The sequence below is a fragment of the Plodia interpunctella genome, chromosome 4, assembly GCF_027563975.2.
Source record: "Plodia interpunctella isolate USDA-ARS_2022_Savannah chromosome 4, ilPloInte3.2, whole genome shotgun sequence".
Classification (NCBI taxonomy): Eukaryota; Metazoa; Arthropoda; class Insecta; order Lepidoptera; family Pyralidae; genus Plodia; species Plodia interpunctella.
In genome coordinates this window covers 4,653,448-4,671,383 of record NC_071297.1, presented here as the reverse complement: position 1 = coordinate 4,671,383, position 17,936 = coordinate 4,653,448, and the positions used below count along the sequence as shown (strand labels likewise).

Sequence of the window (17,936 nt, the reverse complement as noted above, 5' to 3'; positions counted from 1 at the left end):
TTTGCTACTGATAGCTGGTAAATGTTGGTTTTGGGAATAAAACGATGAGTAATTTTTATTAATCATTTATTTTTCAGTCAAACCCTTACATATTTTTATGTAGGTATTATAATTATGAGAGTAATTAAATAACTAAGTAATTAGTCAAATCCTATTTTAAATTATTTTCATTTGGTAAGTATGATTATTTATAAATGTTTTTATATTTGAAAGGTAAAATTATACCTTACCTTAAAATATTTCTTAAATAGTAAAAAATAAGAAAAGTAAAATTAATTTCTCAACATTTACCGTGCCTTTGATGTAAATCTTAAGATTTACCAAGTGAATGGTGGTAAAAGTTAGAATCGCAAAATTGTTCGGACTTTTACCATTAAGAGTTGGTAAATCTTAGGTTTTACTGGAATATCTAAGGATTTACCGTAGCTCTTGCTTTTACAGTAACATATATACGGATTTTCATTTGGTTTTCAACGATAGATAGTGTGATTCCTGAAGAAGTTTTAGGTATATAATTAATTATGTTTTCTCCGAGCGAAGTATCATTAATATATAAATATTTTAATTTTTTAAATCTACGTTATCCCTCTGCTGGACCATGGCGAAAAACGGGGGCGTCGTTTCCACTCATTGTGCCCTATAAAAATAATACTATTTTATATGTTGCGAGTTTTATTTTCTCTACCATATATTTATTTCATGTATAAGTAATTACGTTTCAGTTTATTTTTTATGATTGTGAATTGGGACTTAAAATAAAACAAAAGGATTCTTTGCATTTCGATTTGTGTGACGTAACACTAATGGAAAACTTTTTTAGGATATTGTCTTTGTTTATTGGGTCGTAAGTAAACAAACAAACGTAACAGTTCACGGCTCCTTTTATGCGACATGAAGGAAACGCAAATACATACTGTGCCGTATGGAGGAATATGATTTTTAAAAAAATAAAAATCTAAGCAATTGTATTTCAAACATATTGTATGGTTATAAAGTTAGTTTTTTGAAGAAATTTGATATTTTTTTATATATGATAAACAGGCATGCGGTCTATTTGATGGGATGTGGTCACCACATCCCATGGACGCTAACACCATCATAATGCTTCCATGGGATCCACCCCTGCAGGGGCTACACACGTGGCCCTGCCGACTTTGTATGTGTGACACACATACTTTGTAGTTTATAAGTACTTTAGAAACAATGCTCACATATTTAAAACATTTACTCCACGGGAATACCTGTTTTTATAAGTTTAAACGTTAGCTGTGTCGTTCGTTAACGAGCTAGTGAAAAAAAAAAAAACAAAAACAAAACACTCGCAGCGGTTTCAATTAGGGTGACATCGCCTGGCAGGGTCGCCGGTCGCCGGCGCAACCACCAAGATTGATTGCGAAGTCAAACCGCAAACAAAAACTAACAGAGATCTGTCAAATAAAACTAGGATTGCCCCCTCGTGAATGTACTTACATTTTATTAACTTTAGATGAAATAAATGTATTTACATTCGGTGTTTAAAGCTAAATGTTTATTTATTGATTCAAAATACTTGAACTAATGAGCATTGCTATTTATTATCTTATCAACATTTTTGATCATATATTTTCTAACAAACATTGAAACGCAATTCCGTAAAATATTGCATACTTACCTCGGTAATTTCAGTTTGGCACAATACTTAACCGATATTATAAGTACTTATTTCATTAAATATTGGAGTGATACTAACCATCTGTGAGCATTTTGTACCTATATTGTCAATGCGTACCTTAATACACTACACAAACTCGTAGCACTATATCCAGTTGCTACAAAAATCGTAGCATAAATAACTTATATTCTCCACTTATATATGGCAGGAATGCCATGGAAAGCATAGAAAGCATAGCAAGCGTAGCTTTATGACTTAAGTCGCTACGAACTTTATTCATTAAATAAATATTTAAGGATTTAACCGGAGCAAAATGCGCTTTATCATTATAGAATTATTATACTAAATCCTAAAGTTACGTGCTGAGCAGATTTGCATGATGAAAATTGTACGCGCAGAGATCTGAATTGGTTAAATTCTGTCCTCAAATTCCTACGAAAGAAGATCTATCTAACACAAAATAAATACATATAAGTGCTCAAATGTTGCTAAAATAAACTAAAACATGGTTCATCATCGACATAATTCTTCATCAGGACTCTCGCACGCGGCATCGGGCGCGGCAAGGAAGAGTTTTCCAGAGTCGCAGGCGCACAGTTGGTACACTTTGTTAGCCCACATGGCTTTTTGTTGTTTATCTTCTTTTTGTATTATCGATCCTATTTTCAAATTATTTATTACAATATTTGCAGCATCAATTTTGATCTGAAAATAAATATTTATACACATAATAAAGATACATGTATCTTTATTATGTGTGTGTGTGCATATTTTAAACTCTTTTTAAAATCAGTTTTGTTTAACATGATATTAAGCTATAAATTTATATATGTAGCACTTTCCCGAAAGATGAGAAAATATAATTAAATCGTACTGTTGAAAAGGTTAAAATTTGCCGTAGATTGTGTAAATATAAGTTGCTTAAATTGTCATCAAAAAGTGCGGCCAGAAGTAGAGTAATAATAATAAATATACAAATGAAATGAACTCACCGCTCCCACAACGGAACTTAATTTGACGTCGCTGTGTGAAGTTACGTCTATGCTCCCCGCTCTACTATCAAATTTTATTAACTGGGGAGCCTTCAGATATAACTGCCTTGTTAATGACTCCAATCTAAAACAGAAGATATAATAATTAGTTATTAAAAGTATAAAAACTAAAATAATACAATGCCCAGATTTAATTTTAAAAGTTGGGAAATGTTCTTGTTTTTTTAGATTGCAGATTGAATATTTTTTTTGGTTCTTTAATTAGGAGGTTGTTACCTGGTTCGTACGGTAACGTCTAACGTCTTTTGCTATCCACCTTCAGAGTATCTGAGAAGTTGAGGCTGCTTGCGATTCACACAATTTTGTAAATAATAATGAAATGAAAAAAAACTGGAGTCGAGTTAACTCCTGATCTAACCGGGATAGACCACCACTGAGCTATCGAACATACTCGTATGCCATGCCATTACCGTTTGATTACAAAGAATCTAATATATATATATTTTATAAAAGTAGTTAAAAATCATGTGTGTGTGACATGTATAACCAAATCGTTTACACACACAAGTAACTAAGAAGGACTTACTGTAGGTCCGAGCCAAATGGAGCTCGAACCATGGGGGTCTGCACAGCTGAAGGCACGGAGACGCCGCCCTCGCCGTCCATTGTCAGGGCATCTGCGAAGACTCTAACTTCGTCCTTCGAGGCGAAGAATATGCTGTCCCCGCGTCCATCACGTACGTCAAAATTACGTCCATTACACTCCACACTGTCTCGTCCTATAAAATTTAAAGATAGTTTAATTGAAGTGATTGTTGTTGAACTGTACAAAATTTGTAATGAAATATTTTATGGCTTATTATTCTTTCCTTTTCATCTTCATTATTTTTCCTTTCAATTGTATCTTTTCAAGCCAACGATATGAACTTTGGCATTAGTCTTTTTACACATTTGTTGAATGTGAATTGAACAATTATTTTCCTGATAGTAATAAGTATAACATTAAAATCTTTGGAGGTACGAGTTCTGCATAGTTACCAGCACAACACTTATATAATCCATTCACCAACGTAAATAAAATTTCAAAAAAACGAACTTATTACAAGTTTGGCGAACTCCATCCTTTTGGGATCTGATACCAATACTGTGAAATTTCGATGAGAGTGTAGGTTGAGGGGCTGACTGGTCTGCGAACTGATCGTGGAAGCCACTAGTTTGTCCACGATCCACGCCTGCCCTTCGAACTGGATGCCATTGTTAATTATTTTTATAGGCCCAATTCCTTTCTGAAAAATAAATACAATTCATTTTCCTCGAACTATCTAGACTAGTTTAATTTTGGACTTTCTCTGAAATATTCAAACAATTGACATATTTTGTTAATGTTATCATCACGTTATTTTTGGATTGAGTACATTTTAAATAAATTATACACCTAAAGCCTTCACAGGAATCACATTACCTATTGGTAAAAACCGTACAAAAATCCGACCGGTAGTTTTTGAGTTTATGTATCAAACCCACGCCGCTGGTTTGATTCCTTCTCGCTCGAGTCTTGATTTTTATCATCTCATTATGTAAATTTATTTTTTTAACAATATTAAAAATACTTACCGTGCTTAATTTCAATGTCCCTATAATCCAAAGCGTGAGTGCAATATTCAAGAATACTAGAATCATGAGGAACACTATGATGGCGTACAGAGCAGTCCTCCTCCAGCCCCTGATTAAGGCTGCGGGTACACAGGACGAGACCGGCGCATGCGCATCTGTGGTGGGGGGAGGGTCGCCGGTCGGAGTGCAACCCCAGCCGCGAATGATACCCGTGCTTGCTGATGTGTCTTCTACACTCATCGTATTATTTTCCGGTGTAATCTTGTACGAATTTTACATTGTGAATACTAGAAAGAAAAAATATGTTGTAGTTAGTTTAAATTTCAACACAGGTATATTTTTTATTACATGTAAATATAAATAGTTTAATGCTCACGATTATTGAGAAGAATGATCACATGTTACAAAACATTATTGAACATGTTTAGTTTTAGGTAATACAAATTATTGAATAACCAAAATGTTTAACATTGAATCGTTATGCAATAAAAAGCACTGAAACGAAACTTATTTTAAATGTTCAACTTAGTAAAGAGCACTAAAAATTCACAAAGTTAAATCCAGACGAATTACAAAGAAATATCATACTCGAAGATGAATAAAAGTTTTTGATTTTACCTTTGTCCGTGGATTTAAACAACAAAGAAAGACTTATGTAAAACAGATAGCTATAAGATGTTGGATCGCCACACGGCGCGCCCAGGGGCCTATAGCCTCGGAAGCGGTCTGCCAGATACCTGGTACGTGCGCCAGGAACAAATGTTCTTTTTGTTTTATAGCGGAACAATGTTACTGTTATTGCCTAACATGTCTATTTTAAGACGTCAATGTCGGCGACTTGTCTTACGATATTATGTTAAGTTTGTAAGAATGTTTGTGTCCTCCCCGCAATCAGTAAGTGTTTCTAGTTGTCTATATTGAGCAAATATCGCTTACGATACTTTTTATGGTCAAATTTCTAAAATAGCGGATTATTTCTTAGATGTACTCTCTAATAAAAGTAAAATACCTTTATTGAGTAGCTGGGTACCATATCAGCAGAGGTATTTACAAAATTGCTGACTATTTGAACCTAATGACATGTCAATAGCAACTCGCTGGTATAAAATGTTGAGTATGTACGTGTTGGGATTTTCTGATTGATTTTTCAGTTAATTGGCATGTAATTGAATGAAAAGCAGGGTAAGAGCGAGACAAAAGTAACGGATAAAGCACAACGGAGTGCACTAATGAACAGGATATAAAATAAGGAAATTACAGGTAGTTACTACAGTAAGAGTATAAACGTGCACCGGAAGAATATTAGGATTAAAAAAAAATGAAACAGGCTCGTCTAGACTTAACCTACGAATGAGCTGTTAGCCGGGTTTCTTTGTTAAGTCGAGTGTGTTTTGTAATTATTATTTTTGGACGGTACCCGATGTTACTAATGTGTCATTATTTATGTATATTGTATTATGCCATGCAATATATACTTTTTTGTGTGCGTGATTTCCCTAGACCATTACACACAAACTAAACAATCTACTTGTTTAGTATGCTGCATATTGTAATGAGACTCCTGGGTATATTATGCCTTTTCCATATTTTGTACGATCTGGTGACGACGAGAGCGAGCATCACTAATTAATATAACACAGGGCTTTTCAAAAATACCCATTAAATAGGCAGAATGACGTCATAACAACGTCACAGTCGGAGAAATACCTCCTTTGTTTCAGTCGAAGCGCATTGGAATTTATTTATCGGATAAATTAATTAATGAAGGGACCGTAATATTTTCTATTGTATAATTCATAAGCATATCATTAGTGTTTGGAATTAAATTAAAGAGGGTACGTTCAAAATTTTTTTGAACTTTGTTTTCCCATAGTCACTATAGTATGTCTTATGTATACCTATTCACTAAAAGCTAAGTTCCACATACGACTAATATACCTTCGAAAATAGATGCGAGTAAATTTTTAAGGAGAAGCTTTTTAGGAAAGCATTGGTGTTGTTCAATAGTACATCAACCCGTTCCAAATCCGTTACATATTGGTTTCTATACGTACCTATAGTGTAGTCCAAAAGAATAGCTCTACATGAGGGTAACTTTACTAGCGAAATAAAATGATTCAAATTGCACTGGCAACGAAGAAAAATAAACTGGACGGACAGAATTAGCAAATAAAGTGATAAATCGTGTGACCAAAAATTAACTGGTGCAATGAACTCGGCTATTTCCATAATCTTTCCTTTTAGTACTATATTTTTAAACCAAACGAGAACCAAAACTTTTAACGAAGTGTTGGAGTATTTACTGTCGTGTCATACCTATGTATATCCAAGCTTTGTACTACAAGCCTTTCACGAAGACACAATAGGCCATAAAGTAGCAAAGCAAAAACCAGTATAAAGTGAGGCGAAAGGTGAAGTCATCGTATTACTTTACATAGATACTTAAACTCACTGTGCATTAGTGAATAAACTTTATTTATATTGACTAAGTATTTGGTTCTACTTTCCAAATAATACTAATAAGATCTAGTAAAATAAACTAAACATTATCATCTATTATAAACATTATCATGATCTAGTAAAATAAATAACAAATTAATTTAAATTAAGTACTCATGCATCCTAAAAAATAATCCTAAACAATCCTAAAAATAAGTGGTATCCTAAAAAAATCCAGTGCTTTGTGTTTTTATCAGTTACCTTTGTTTAAAAGTTTATTTTCAATACACAATTAATAAAATATGGAATTACCTAATTATTTAAAAGAAAACTGACGATAAATTTCTCAAACATTAAAAACACCTGTGACGAGTTGCCTGACTTTCAGTACTCGGAAATCTCAATTTTAATCATTTTAAAGATTAATTTAACGATGCGGGCGGCTGTGCCCGGCGTGCTCTATGACTGAAACTAGATAAATTCATAGGTGGTGGAAGTAACACTCGAAATATCTAGCGCGAGGCGAGGCGACGTGCTCCAGAATATAATATCAGGCGGTGGAGTGGCTGCGCGACTCCCTCAGTGTGCCCGCGCCGCGTCGACCCTCATAATAAACGATATAGTGCGAAAATAGAAGCGAAACGGGTATCGCCGTGCTCTCCACGTAAATAAAATACCGACGTTTGCAGCGCTCCTGTCTCCCGCTGGCCGCGTTTCTGTTTTATGAATGTCAGTAGGTACGATCGATTTGATGCCGTTGGTTTAAAAATAAAAAGTCCGCTTAAGCCCACGTATACGATCCAATTTGCAAACTAGGTAAATGAATGTCACACTCACTAAATGCCACCGGAAAAGAGTTCATTAGGGGACGGTAATTACTGAAAACTGACATTGGTTATGCCAGTATGTTATATAAACTACTGAATGATTCACATAATGAAATAGTTACTTATAGTTTCACTATGTTTTGATACGGATTTAGAATGAAACTGCATCGCGGTTTGGGCAAGACAAGCTCCCGGCTGGAGCGCCACAGTCCTACTGGCAGCATGGTGCGCCAGCGACGCCGCTGCCGAATCCACCTCGTTTTGAAATACTGCATTTTTAATCAGGCGCCTGTCTCGCGCGGGACATAACTCGGAATGCTCTGGATACAGCTGAGCTCCCCTCTATTACAAATTCTAGTTAACGTTAACGTGTCATTAACTGACACCTTCATACAGACCCATTAATATTTAACGTTTGTGACCTTGTTAACATCCTTTGGTTGGTGTGAGGTGGATGTTTTGTCATATTTCAATAGTTTCGACTGCTATTTATCACAGAGTTAGAAACTTATTTTTATGTTTGGGAAATGTTATTATCTATATCAATTTGTTACTATCTGTTATAATTACTGCATACTTTAGAACTTATCTGTCAGTGAAAACAAAATTTCCCCAATTTTTCTTCATGAGTCCCATCCATCAATTTCTACAATAAAAATTTCCTCTCTAAAATTTAGAATGAGTATAATTTAGTTTTATCAGTTAAATAGTGTGTTCTAAATTCTTATTACAGATAAATTTAATAAATGTATGAAATTTATCTGTTTAATGTATCAACTAAGTGGATATAAAGAAAAGAAAATACTTAAACACGTAGGCGTGTTCCGCTGCACGGAAAAAGAAAATTGATATTTTACAGAGGACGTGAGGCGTGCGTTTGGCTTAGAGTTGTAGAGGTGATAACGTATCGAATCCTTTTCTTACGTTCATAATACCAGTAGATTAAAAGTTCATTTATGATACATATATAAAAATAGAGTTTACAAATATCAGTCACCAGCCGTCGCCAAATATTATTCTCATTGATCGTCGTCGATGAATTAAAATAGTAGTTATACCTGAGAAGATTTTCATTTCATGTCAAAATGAAGATTAAAATGTAAGGATACATTTTACTATAAATAAATAATGTTGTGAATATATATTTACTTGATTATTAGATATTATTTTCCAGTTCAAAAACTTCATGTGACTACATTTGTCTACGTCTACGTCCCTCAAAGTATAGCAACAAAGAAAACAGCGAATTTCAATGCATATCATAAAAGTTTACATCTGTCCATAACAAAGTGAGGCCCTGTAATATACCAGAATATTTGATGTCCTCCTCAGTGGGCCCTTCGGAGACGGCGATGAAATCATATTGGACGTCACCAAATGTTTTCATGGAAGTTTTATTGAGCTGATAAATGTCACCCCTCGGGACAACACGCTGGCACTTTTTAGATAAGTAAAAGAGTATAAAAGGTCCATGAGTTCATTTCCTATCTCTGCTCGTCCATTTCAAATTTGTCTCTTCCGAGTTGATGCGAGATAAAATTGAGAGTTTGTTTACTATTGACATATACCTAACTGATTGATGTGTATAGGTAAGAAACTAGTTTTTACTTGGTGTCTTTTTCTTTCATGTTATTCATGAAATATTTAGGCAAAGCATAAGGTACCTATAATATAAGTGTGGTTATTATATACAATCATTTTTATTTTTAGTAAGACAACAAGTCACGCTTTTAATAATACACATCCTAATCGTATACGTGTCCCCAGTAGGTATTGCGATGTATTCTCGTTTAATTCAGCCACTGCTCCCACTCGATCCTGTTTTAGGAAACAATCCTCGTGATCCCGCCGTGCTGCTGCATAATGTACCCGGCGCCAGACGTACTTCTCTAATATATATTTTTTCTTCAGAGCACTCCATGAAAATATTACGTCTACCCCTTTATTAAATGGGGGGTAGAGACATTTATGAAGCAATTAAGGTAATGTGGAGCTTCTGTTAAACTTAATTCTCGAAAAATAAGAACATGCATTGAACAGAAGTAAAAAAAATATCTACTAATCTAAATCTGGGTGAGAGAAGAAACCTTCCAGTAGAGTATATGGTTGTTTTATTTTGTATATAATTCATACGTTACCTTATTCTAGTTAAATATGCATTTATCGAAAGGCTTCAATAGTTTCGTGTACACACATGAACAAACCTCGTCGTGGTTGGAGGCTGCGTCCGAAGCCAAAGTTCCCCATCATACCTGCGTCACTTGAAAATTGAAAAACTTTCGCAATGCCTTTCTTATGGAAATAGTTCGCGTTTACATTCGAGTGAGTTGTCATTGTGGGGATTCACTGTTGCAGTCTTATTGAAATAATAGTTCGCCGGGATAACTTTCGATGACTATGTATTTTCGAAATAAGTGCCTTGTTTTCTTAGTTCTAAGTTCAAACGTAAAAATAGTGACTAACATTTAAATATACGATGCATTCTACGATTAATAAAAATTTGCTAAAAAATGAAGAACTTACTTAAGACTAATTCAAGTATTATGTTACTCTTTTGCATTTGACTGGTAACATATGGTTTGGTCAATAAACATTTATCTGTCTGAAGACCACTCCCAGAATTCAATAGATCATTGTTTATGAACACTTTGTGTTCGCATGCATAGGGTTTAACACCGGGACATTATTTACGATCACAACAGCATGAAACTATACCGGTTTTTTGTAACGCATGCACATTTTATACTCGTTATTGGTACTAGCGGCGCAGTATGTATCGAGTTGGGTATTTTAGGACGGCAAAATGCAAGCCCTCGCGATAGCCGTGTAAATCCGCATGAAATATTGATACAGTTTCGTGTAAACGTGTAACAAATGCGGTAATTTAAGCCACCTGCCGGCGGTCGCGACTCGCGCACCGCGCTACTATGCACCACTTTTAAACTGCTTACCTTATGCCACCATGCCGTTTAACCGTGTTTTTGTGCAGTCAACATAAATAGGTTTTTAAACAATGTAGATCTACACTTTAATACTAATATTAATATAATAAATGCGAATGTCTGGTTATCTTTATAGAGCTATGAAGCTCTCTGGGCTAATTTTGATGAAAATTGGAATAGATTGACATGAGGGGAGATATCGCGGGCGGAGTTGCGGTCAACAGCAACTTTAAACATAATTTTCGTTCTTAATGTGTTGTTTACCTTCCGCCCTTCTTTTCTTTTTTGGTCAATATTATTTATATTCAATTGACACCAACAATCGGTCGGTCGCCAGACGTCGACGTCAGCAACATTCTTTGTTTCGCTAAAATATTGCACCATTGCACCATTACGCACCTTTATTCAGTGAATTTTCCTTTTCTTAGCATTTGACCACAGCTCTTCTTTGTTTACATCAGCAATAAGAATATTCGTGTGAAAGTATGTGAAATAATGATTTAGATATTATCAAAGCAATAGTTTTGGAGCGACCTTCTTAAAGCTCTGTTAGTATAGTGTCACAACATTATGTAACACGCTCCGTAGCCGAGTATTTGTACACTTCGTATTTACGGAGCTCACACTGTTTGTTTAGGATCGATATTATTAGCTAACTGGGCCTTCACACGTCTCTTGATTTTTATCAAGATAACTTAATGTAACTCAATATGTATCCAACGTAAACTTATAGTCTAGGTGTTTTATTGTCTAAGCAAATATTTTTCGTTACTCTCGAAATATGTATTCAATAAATAAGTTAATTTTGATAGTGTTTATATTATCATAATACAATTATTGCACAGGACTTAACTTTATGATATAAGTTATTGAAATAAAGAAAGAATTAAGGATTCCTTACTTCTGATGTACAGTGCCGAGTGTGAATTTTCTTTGGAACGTATTCGTATTATAGATATCAATATGGTCCCCACAAACACATCACACTTATCATGAATACATTTTTTAAAATATGTCTGGACTTTGATGGAAGCGCAACGGCTCCGGAAGGAACAAAGAAAACTCTCATATGAGATCTAGATATCATTTTTTTTAATAAACAGTTTTTGCTACTAATACAAAAAAAATGTTATGCTATATATTATAAAGTTATATATTATAAATTCAATTGTCAAACGCGGAATATGTAAAAGTTTCAAAAACAACTTTGCGTAAGTTGCTTTAACATTAATATAAGTAAGTACATAAATCTTTCCAAATTTTAATTTTCTTTCAAAGGATTCGGAATCTTTTATACGATTTTCATATTTTTGTAACCGATACAGGAGCAGGGTGGAGCCATTCGGAAAGAGTCCGCTAGTAGCGGGGCAATCATCTAATGAATGCTTCCGGGCAGATAAGCTTCGATTAAATGCCCGCTTTATTGCCAAAGGAAAGGCGCGCTCCCTTTATGTGCACATTGAGATATCTATTATGGCATTGATAGGACAGTGTCTCGAAATGTACTTCTATATTTTTCTGTAAGTTAATTTATACTTAGAAAAGGTTAAAATGTATTGACTATTAACGGTTTTTTCAAGTTGACTGACTAACTTGATTGTAATTTTTTCTTTAAACTTAAAATAACAACGAGACTAATAATTTATACAAGATGAATTTTGCGCCACTCATTGTTTAAAAAAATAGAATATTATGCTATAGTCCCTACTACAAATTAAAGTTATATCTAATATCTAAACTACCTCTTGTAAGTAATTACTACCAAATATCAATTACAGTTTAATAAATTATTTCCGCCATAAAGACGTCAGGCTGTGGTTAGATTTAAGATAAGTGCCTACTAGGTAGGTGTATAGGTTGTACAATTTATCGCCTGCATATCCTTTCAGCGGTAGATAATGACCGCAGTAAAACGTTTAAGCACGGAATAACTGCTGCTAGAAGCCGTTATTACAATATTATGAATGGGTTTCCCGACGTCTAACCGCGCCGCGCCGCGCCGCGCATCCCTTGCGAATGTATTGTAACTTGTAAATATTTCTTGACACCATTTATTTCAAATTCTTTCGAGGTCACCCATTTTTAATTATAATACACTATTACTTATTCATAGTTATCATTCTCTACATAAACAAATACGGAAGAAATGTTTGACTACAAAAAAATATTACACTTCAGCTTGAATAAATATTTCTGCAAGTTACTATATTAAACGAAAAATTCCTCTTTAAAATATTAAATATTTCCGATAGTACTTCTAGTATATATAATGATGATTTAATTATAGAAAATTAAAGGTAAAGTGACTTACCATTAGTAAAATACTACCTAATGAAACTATTAGCTTAGCACACAATCGCTTTTGTGAAACTTTTAAACGCAGCGATTTAAATTTACTTTCCCTCGAGTATAAAAAAGACAGAGTGTATCAAATTGTGTTTCTATCTGAGAAATTACTTTGGGATTGAATGCGCAAACAAAAAGCGATTTAACATCAATTTGGGGTGGCGAGTACATTCACCTGTATTGGTGGTATTTAGGAGGCGCGACGGGATGGTCTCCCAGATGCATGGAGTGGCAACTTTTTGTATAAAGAACAAAATCTGTGAAAAATTTTTTCGCATATTGCATGATCGCCATGATTGCACGATCATATTCGCATTTTCGCAATTGATAAAGATGACAAATGGCTAACGTGTTGGTGCAAAGAACTATTAATTTGTGAAAAACTAAAGTAAAGATCTATCATCTATTTAAAGATCTATCTAAAAATATAATAGATCTAATAAGTAAAGATCTATATGTAAAGATCTATCCAAAATCTCATTAAACGATGACATAAAATTAACTTATTAACAATCTTTAACCTATCTTTAGAACATTCTTTCGCTTCAACAAATTTATTAACAGTACATTTTGTTTACGTAAATATTTCTTTAATTTTATTTGTATAATATTTGTTATATGAAAGTGTGTTATGGTCTATGTCTATATGAAAGAAACGAGTTCATTGTTGAGTGTACGACAAAACATTTCCGAGTAGTTCGTAAGAGGCTGAGCTTATTTGGAGCATATATCGCTCTTTACGTACACGATAGTTACAGTACCCTCAGAGGTCTTCCGAGGCCGACGCAGAGTCAGCGACGCCTCGCTCGAGGCGCGCCGTAATTAGCGCCGCTTTCCTTCCGCCCGCCCAGCGCGGCCGCCCTAACAACCCTGTTCCTTGTTCTTTGCCTGCAACATTGACATACATACTTAGTACACGTACGATTATTGTTACGTTTTTTGTTACGAACACTTGTTACGACTATATTTACACTAGTGCATATGAGCCTGCATATTTTTATATGTACCTAAATGTTGAAATACATTTCATGTAATCTATCTTTTCCATGTGCTATCATTTAAGAAAACGAGATCTTAGCATGTGAAATACTTTATGGTTATGAGGTTCGTTGCCTTCAATCAAGACAACAAAGATACAGTAATCAGTATTTTTTGTGTGCATTATGCTTCCATTTATTTAGACGAGACGGAGCAACGATCTTTCAGCCATACAAAGAGAAAATTCGTTTAATTTTAGAAAATACTTTTCTTGTTCATATTCAAATTGTCATCGTCCTTTAAATTCCTCATAATCCGTCCAATTCTGAACCGTCGAGCGTCGCTCGGGTCGCAGTAATCAAGACGGCTTCAACTGGATTTCATTCATCCCTATACTAGATGTGCGGGCGACTATTATGGAATCCTCAAAGATATTGAAAATATGTGCCTATTGGGCCGAATTTTAAAATATTTTTGGAAACCAATATAGATGAATTTTTTTTTCAAAATAATTTTGCTGGTTAAACTGTGGTCGTATTTGCACTACACTAATCCAGTGGAACTAGGCGGGCGTGTGAATGTGTTGCGCATTTAAAAAAAAACTCATTACAGGCGGCGCGGACGAGTGCCGTCTTTGAAGGCCTGCCGCCACTGCGGTATTATTCCAGATTATACCCGCTCCATACAAATGAAATCTCGCTTAAAACCACTGCAATTTCGGAACGAGAAAATAAGGCTCAAAAGTTGTGTTGCACTCACACTTCCTCGAATTCTTTTGAACTCGAGAAATAGACGTTTTTAAGACGGTATAATCCATTGAAACTGTAAACTGTAGATGATGTTTAGAAATTTACTTGTCAGGGTTTAGCTTTGTTGTTTATGTATTAATTGGTATAGATCGAGGGTATGTACGTTACTTTATCTGGTCAATTTGAAGCTGGGCCTAAGTGTAGCGAGTCCGCTCGGAATAACCATTACATATTTAGTTAGTATGTCCCCGGGGACTGCGCTTGCGGTTCTTGCCATTAGTGCGATTGAGCACTGGTCGGCCCGAGGTGCTTTAGGATCGCCCCGGCTTTATAGGCGCGCTCCGTAGCTAGTGTTAATTTTTGGTCAAACAGCCTAAAGGTGCATACCGAATGCGTATCCAGCACGCGCACAGCTAAATTGTAAGGGATTATAGCGCACGTATGCACGCTTGCGTTACGATTCCAAAAATTGTGCGGCAAGAATGCTACGCAGGAATTCGGTAAGCAAGGGTCATAAATGTATACATTTTTCTTAAATTAAAACACATATATAAATGCATATTAATGTGGTAAGTCTTAAATAGTTCTCGACGCTTGGCTTTGTCTATCGCGTGATAGGTATAGACATCATGCTTCATCTATCGATAAAGATGAAGCATGATGTCTGTATCTATCACGTCATTATCATTAACTGATATTTAATGTGACTTATGAAAAACATTAAAGCGTCCGTACCGCGTACATTTTTATACTCATTCCACTTGGATAAATTATAAGGCCTAGGTACGAAATACACTTTATTAATCGCGGGCAAAGCCAAAGGCAAAAGCAAGTTTTACAGAAGGTAACGGTGAAATATCGAAGCCTCGCCGGTTGGTGCCGACTCGTATAGATGCAGATGAGCCAACTATTTGTCTTACCTGATGGCTGGGGTTGATTAAACCGCGAAACATTTACCACTCACGACTCACTATTGCTAAGATATATCGTCAGAGCATCCGAGTGATATAGGCAACGAAATATCCTTGTATTCAAATTCCCATAATAGAAAATACGTTTTATATTATTAATGGGATGGGATGTGATTATAAAATTACAAGAACTCATTCAGATACTATGGTTAGATAGCCCGGAGAATTTCATACTTTCTTTTTAAATGATCTCAATTTACTTAAAATAACCATTTCATTTTGATGACGCATATAGGTACAATCGAAGTTTAGTTTTCAAATCATAATGATATGGTTTAAAATTAAGTTTTTCGAACATGAAAAATTTTAGACCAACGGATGGAGAACTGTTATACTGTGCAATAATAATGGGATATTAAATCAGATTATATGTATACCTATATAAATAGGTGAAAGTTGTTTACTAGTTTTCAATCAGGAATCCACTTTAAAAATATGTTATACATCAATACAAACGTGTTGATTTTTTAATCGCGGCGCTACGGGGCATCCACTTACATAGTGATTAGGGCAAATAAATGACGGACATTACTCGTAATGAATGTTTAGGTGGCCGTAATCGCGTCGCGTAAAGTGTCGGCGCCATTACTTTGCAGCTGCCGTGGAGATATTGCTTCGCTACCATTTACCGCCAAAACTGGATTTATCCGTCTACGTATGGGACACTTTTATTTATGTTTACGTGGAAACCGACATTGGTTAAATGATTTATATTACATTATTTAAAAAACTAAGAAATTTAACGTTTGATAAGTTTCTTCGTTCGTAAAGCTCCTTGGACAAAGACTTTTTATGGCTAAGGTTGGGTTTCTGACTCAAAAAAGAATCTTACTCAGATGAGACAGAGAGAGATCAATATACAAATGTTAAAGCCATAGTAAGTAGCAAATTCATAATAAAATAAGTAAACAGGTATCTGGGGGCACGGCAATGTCCCCTCAAGTCGAGCAAAAAAAGCCGCACGGCCGTACTATCCTTTTCTCGAAGCAATTCAGGCCAATTTCGAACATCAATAACTTCGTTGTGGATAAAACAGGAAGCCTGAATTTTCCGTAACTAAGCAGGTATTGTATAAACACTGTATATTTCAAATTTCACTCAATTTGAACCAGTAGTTTAAGTCACTCACTCAGTCACTCACTCACTGACCGATCATCAAAACTCTAAGGCACTTCCAGCAGACATAGAAGCTTCAAATTTAGAATACAATTAGTGTTTAGTGTGTAAATCAAAGGAAAACCTAAATATTTTGTAATTTCGGTTCAGTTTTCTAGATACATCAACTGTATGAAAATAGGCGCCATAGACTAAATAATCTAACTAATATAATATAATATATATTACTTGTAAGATACATTGTGTTTTCATGGGATGGCCAAGTCGATCTATTTATTTAAAACGTAAAAGATGTTTAATATAATATTTGTAACTTACGTAATAACTTAAGACAGAAGGTCCCTTAAGTAGGGACTAAATAAATTGACCGACTTGGTGTTACATAGATCTAAAAACTTTTTACGGTAGAAAAACTGAGCTGCGAGACTGTTTTTGATGGCATACCTGCTTACTTACAAATTGTCCAAGATAGTTCTAAAATTTCAGTAAACGCTAAAAAACAAATGATGCGAATGAATGTCCTCATACAGTATTTGAAAATCAAACCTAGATCTCAATTATACCTATACGTTCGGGAATGTGAAAGCATTCATTCAATAAACATAGAGCAAGCACTACTTTCTCATCCTCTCGTGTTTATGGTTGCGTCAGCCGCTAATAAGGCTGTGACGCACGGTCCTTGTAAAACAAATCTCTTTTGTAGATTTAAATAATTCAAATATTTAGGAATGATATCGGTTCAAATATTGTTTAAACTTATACAAATTCATTAAGTGAAGATTTATAAATAGCTTAACGACAATCATCCTAATCAATAATATAAGATGGAGGCTTTTTCCTCATACGTTTTAAATTTAAATATTGTAATCGACATATGAAACATACCCATATCCACAGTTAGCGTAGACAGGTGTGCCGTGGAGAAGTCACAATTTCCTGCACTTAACAACACAGGAAGCAATTTTGATGAGTCATCAAACGACGGACGATTGACGACCGTCACCTAGATGTCTATCATTAGTTTACCCGAACGAAATTTTAATGGAAGTCATTTGCTTTCTTTGTTTTTATATTTTTTTCATAATACACATCGAAACACAGACTTTGAATGGGTATTAATAATTGTATTTTTTAAGGATAAATAAGTAAAAACTAATTATTAGTTGCCAGCACTTTATAATTTTAAAAGATAAGTAATAACCACACACCAAGCAATTTGTCATTATTATATATTATATTATTTGATTTGTGAATTTCATAACATGTCCATAACCTATATATATTCAGAGCATCCGTTATCGGCGTCATCAC

The 17,936-nt window shown here is 34.7% G+C and overlaps 1 protein-coding gene across 3 annotated transcripts; it reads right to left on the bottom strand.

The window, feature by feature from the left end:
• Positions 1-948: 948 nt before the first annotated feature.
• Positions 949-7,759, bottom strand: LOC128669431 (delta-sarcoglycan-like). 3 transcript variants are annotated; one of them, XM_053744267.2, is made up of 6 exons: positions 7,378-7,759; positions 4,258-4,544; positions 3,740-3,929; positions 3,230-3,422; positions 2,644-2,767; positions 949-2,356 (listed from the first exon to the last, which is right to left on the bottom strand). In XM_053744267.2, the coding sequence occupies exons 2-6, from the start codon at positions 4,495-4,497 to the stop codon at positions 2,165-2,167; spliced, it is 939 nt and encodes a 312-aa protein (XP_053600242.1). In that variant the 5' UTR covers positions 4,498-4,544; positions 7,378-7,759; the 3' UTR covers positions 949-2,164. The 3 variants fall into 3 exon arrangements, with proteins under 3 accessions (XP_053600242.1, XP_053600241.1, XP_053600243.1); XM_053744266.1 differs by having other exon boundaries at positions 7,534-7,759; XM_053744268.2 differs by lacking the exon at positions 7,378-7,759 and adding an exon at positions 7,009-7,353.
• Between the last annotated feature and the right edge of the window lie 10,177 nt (positions 7,760-17,936).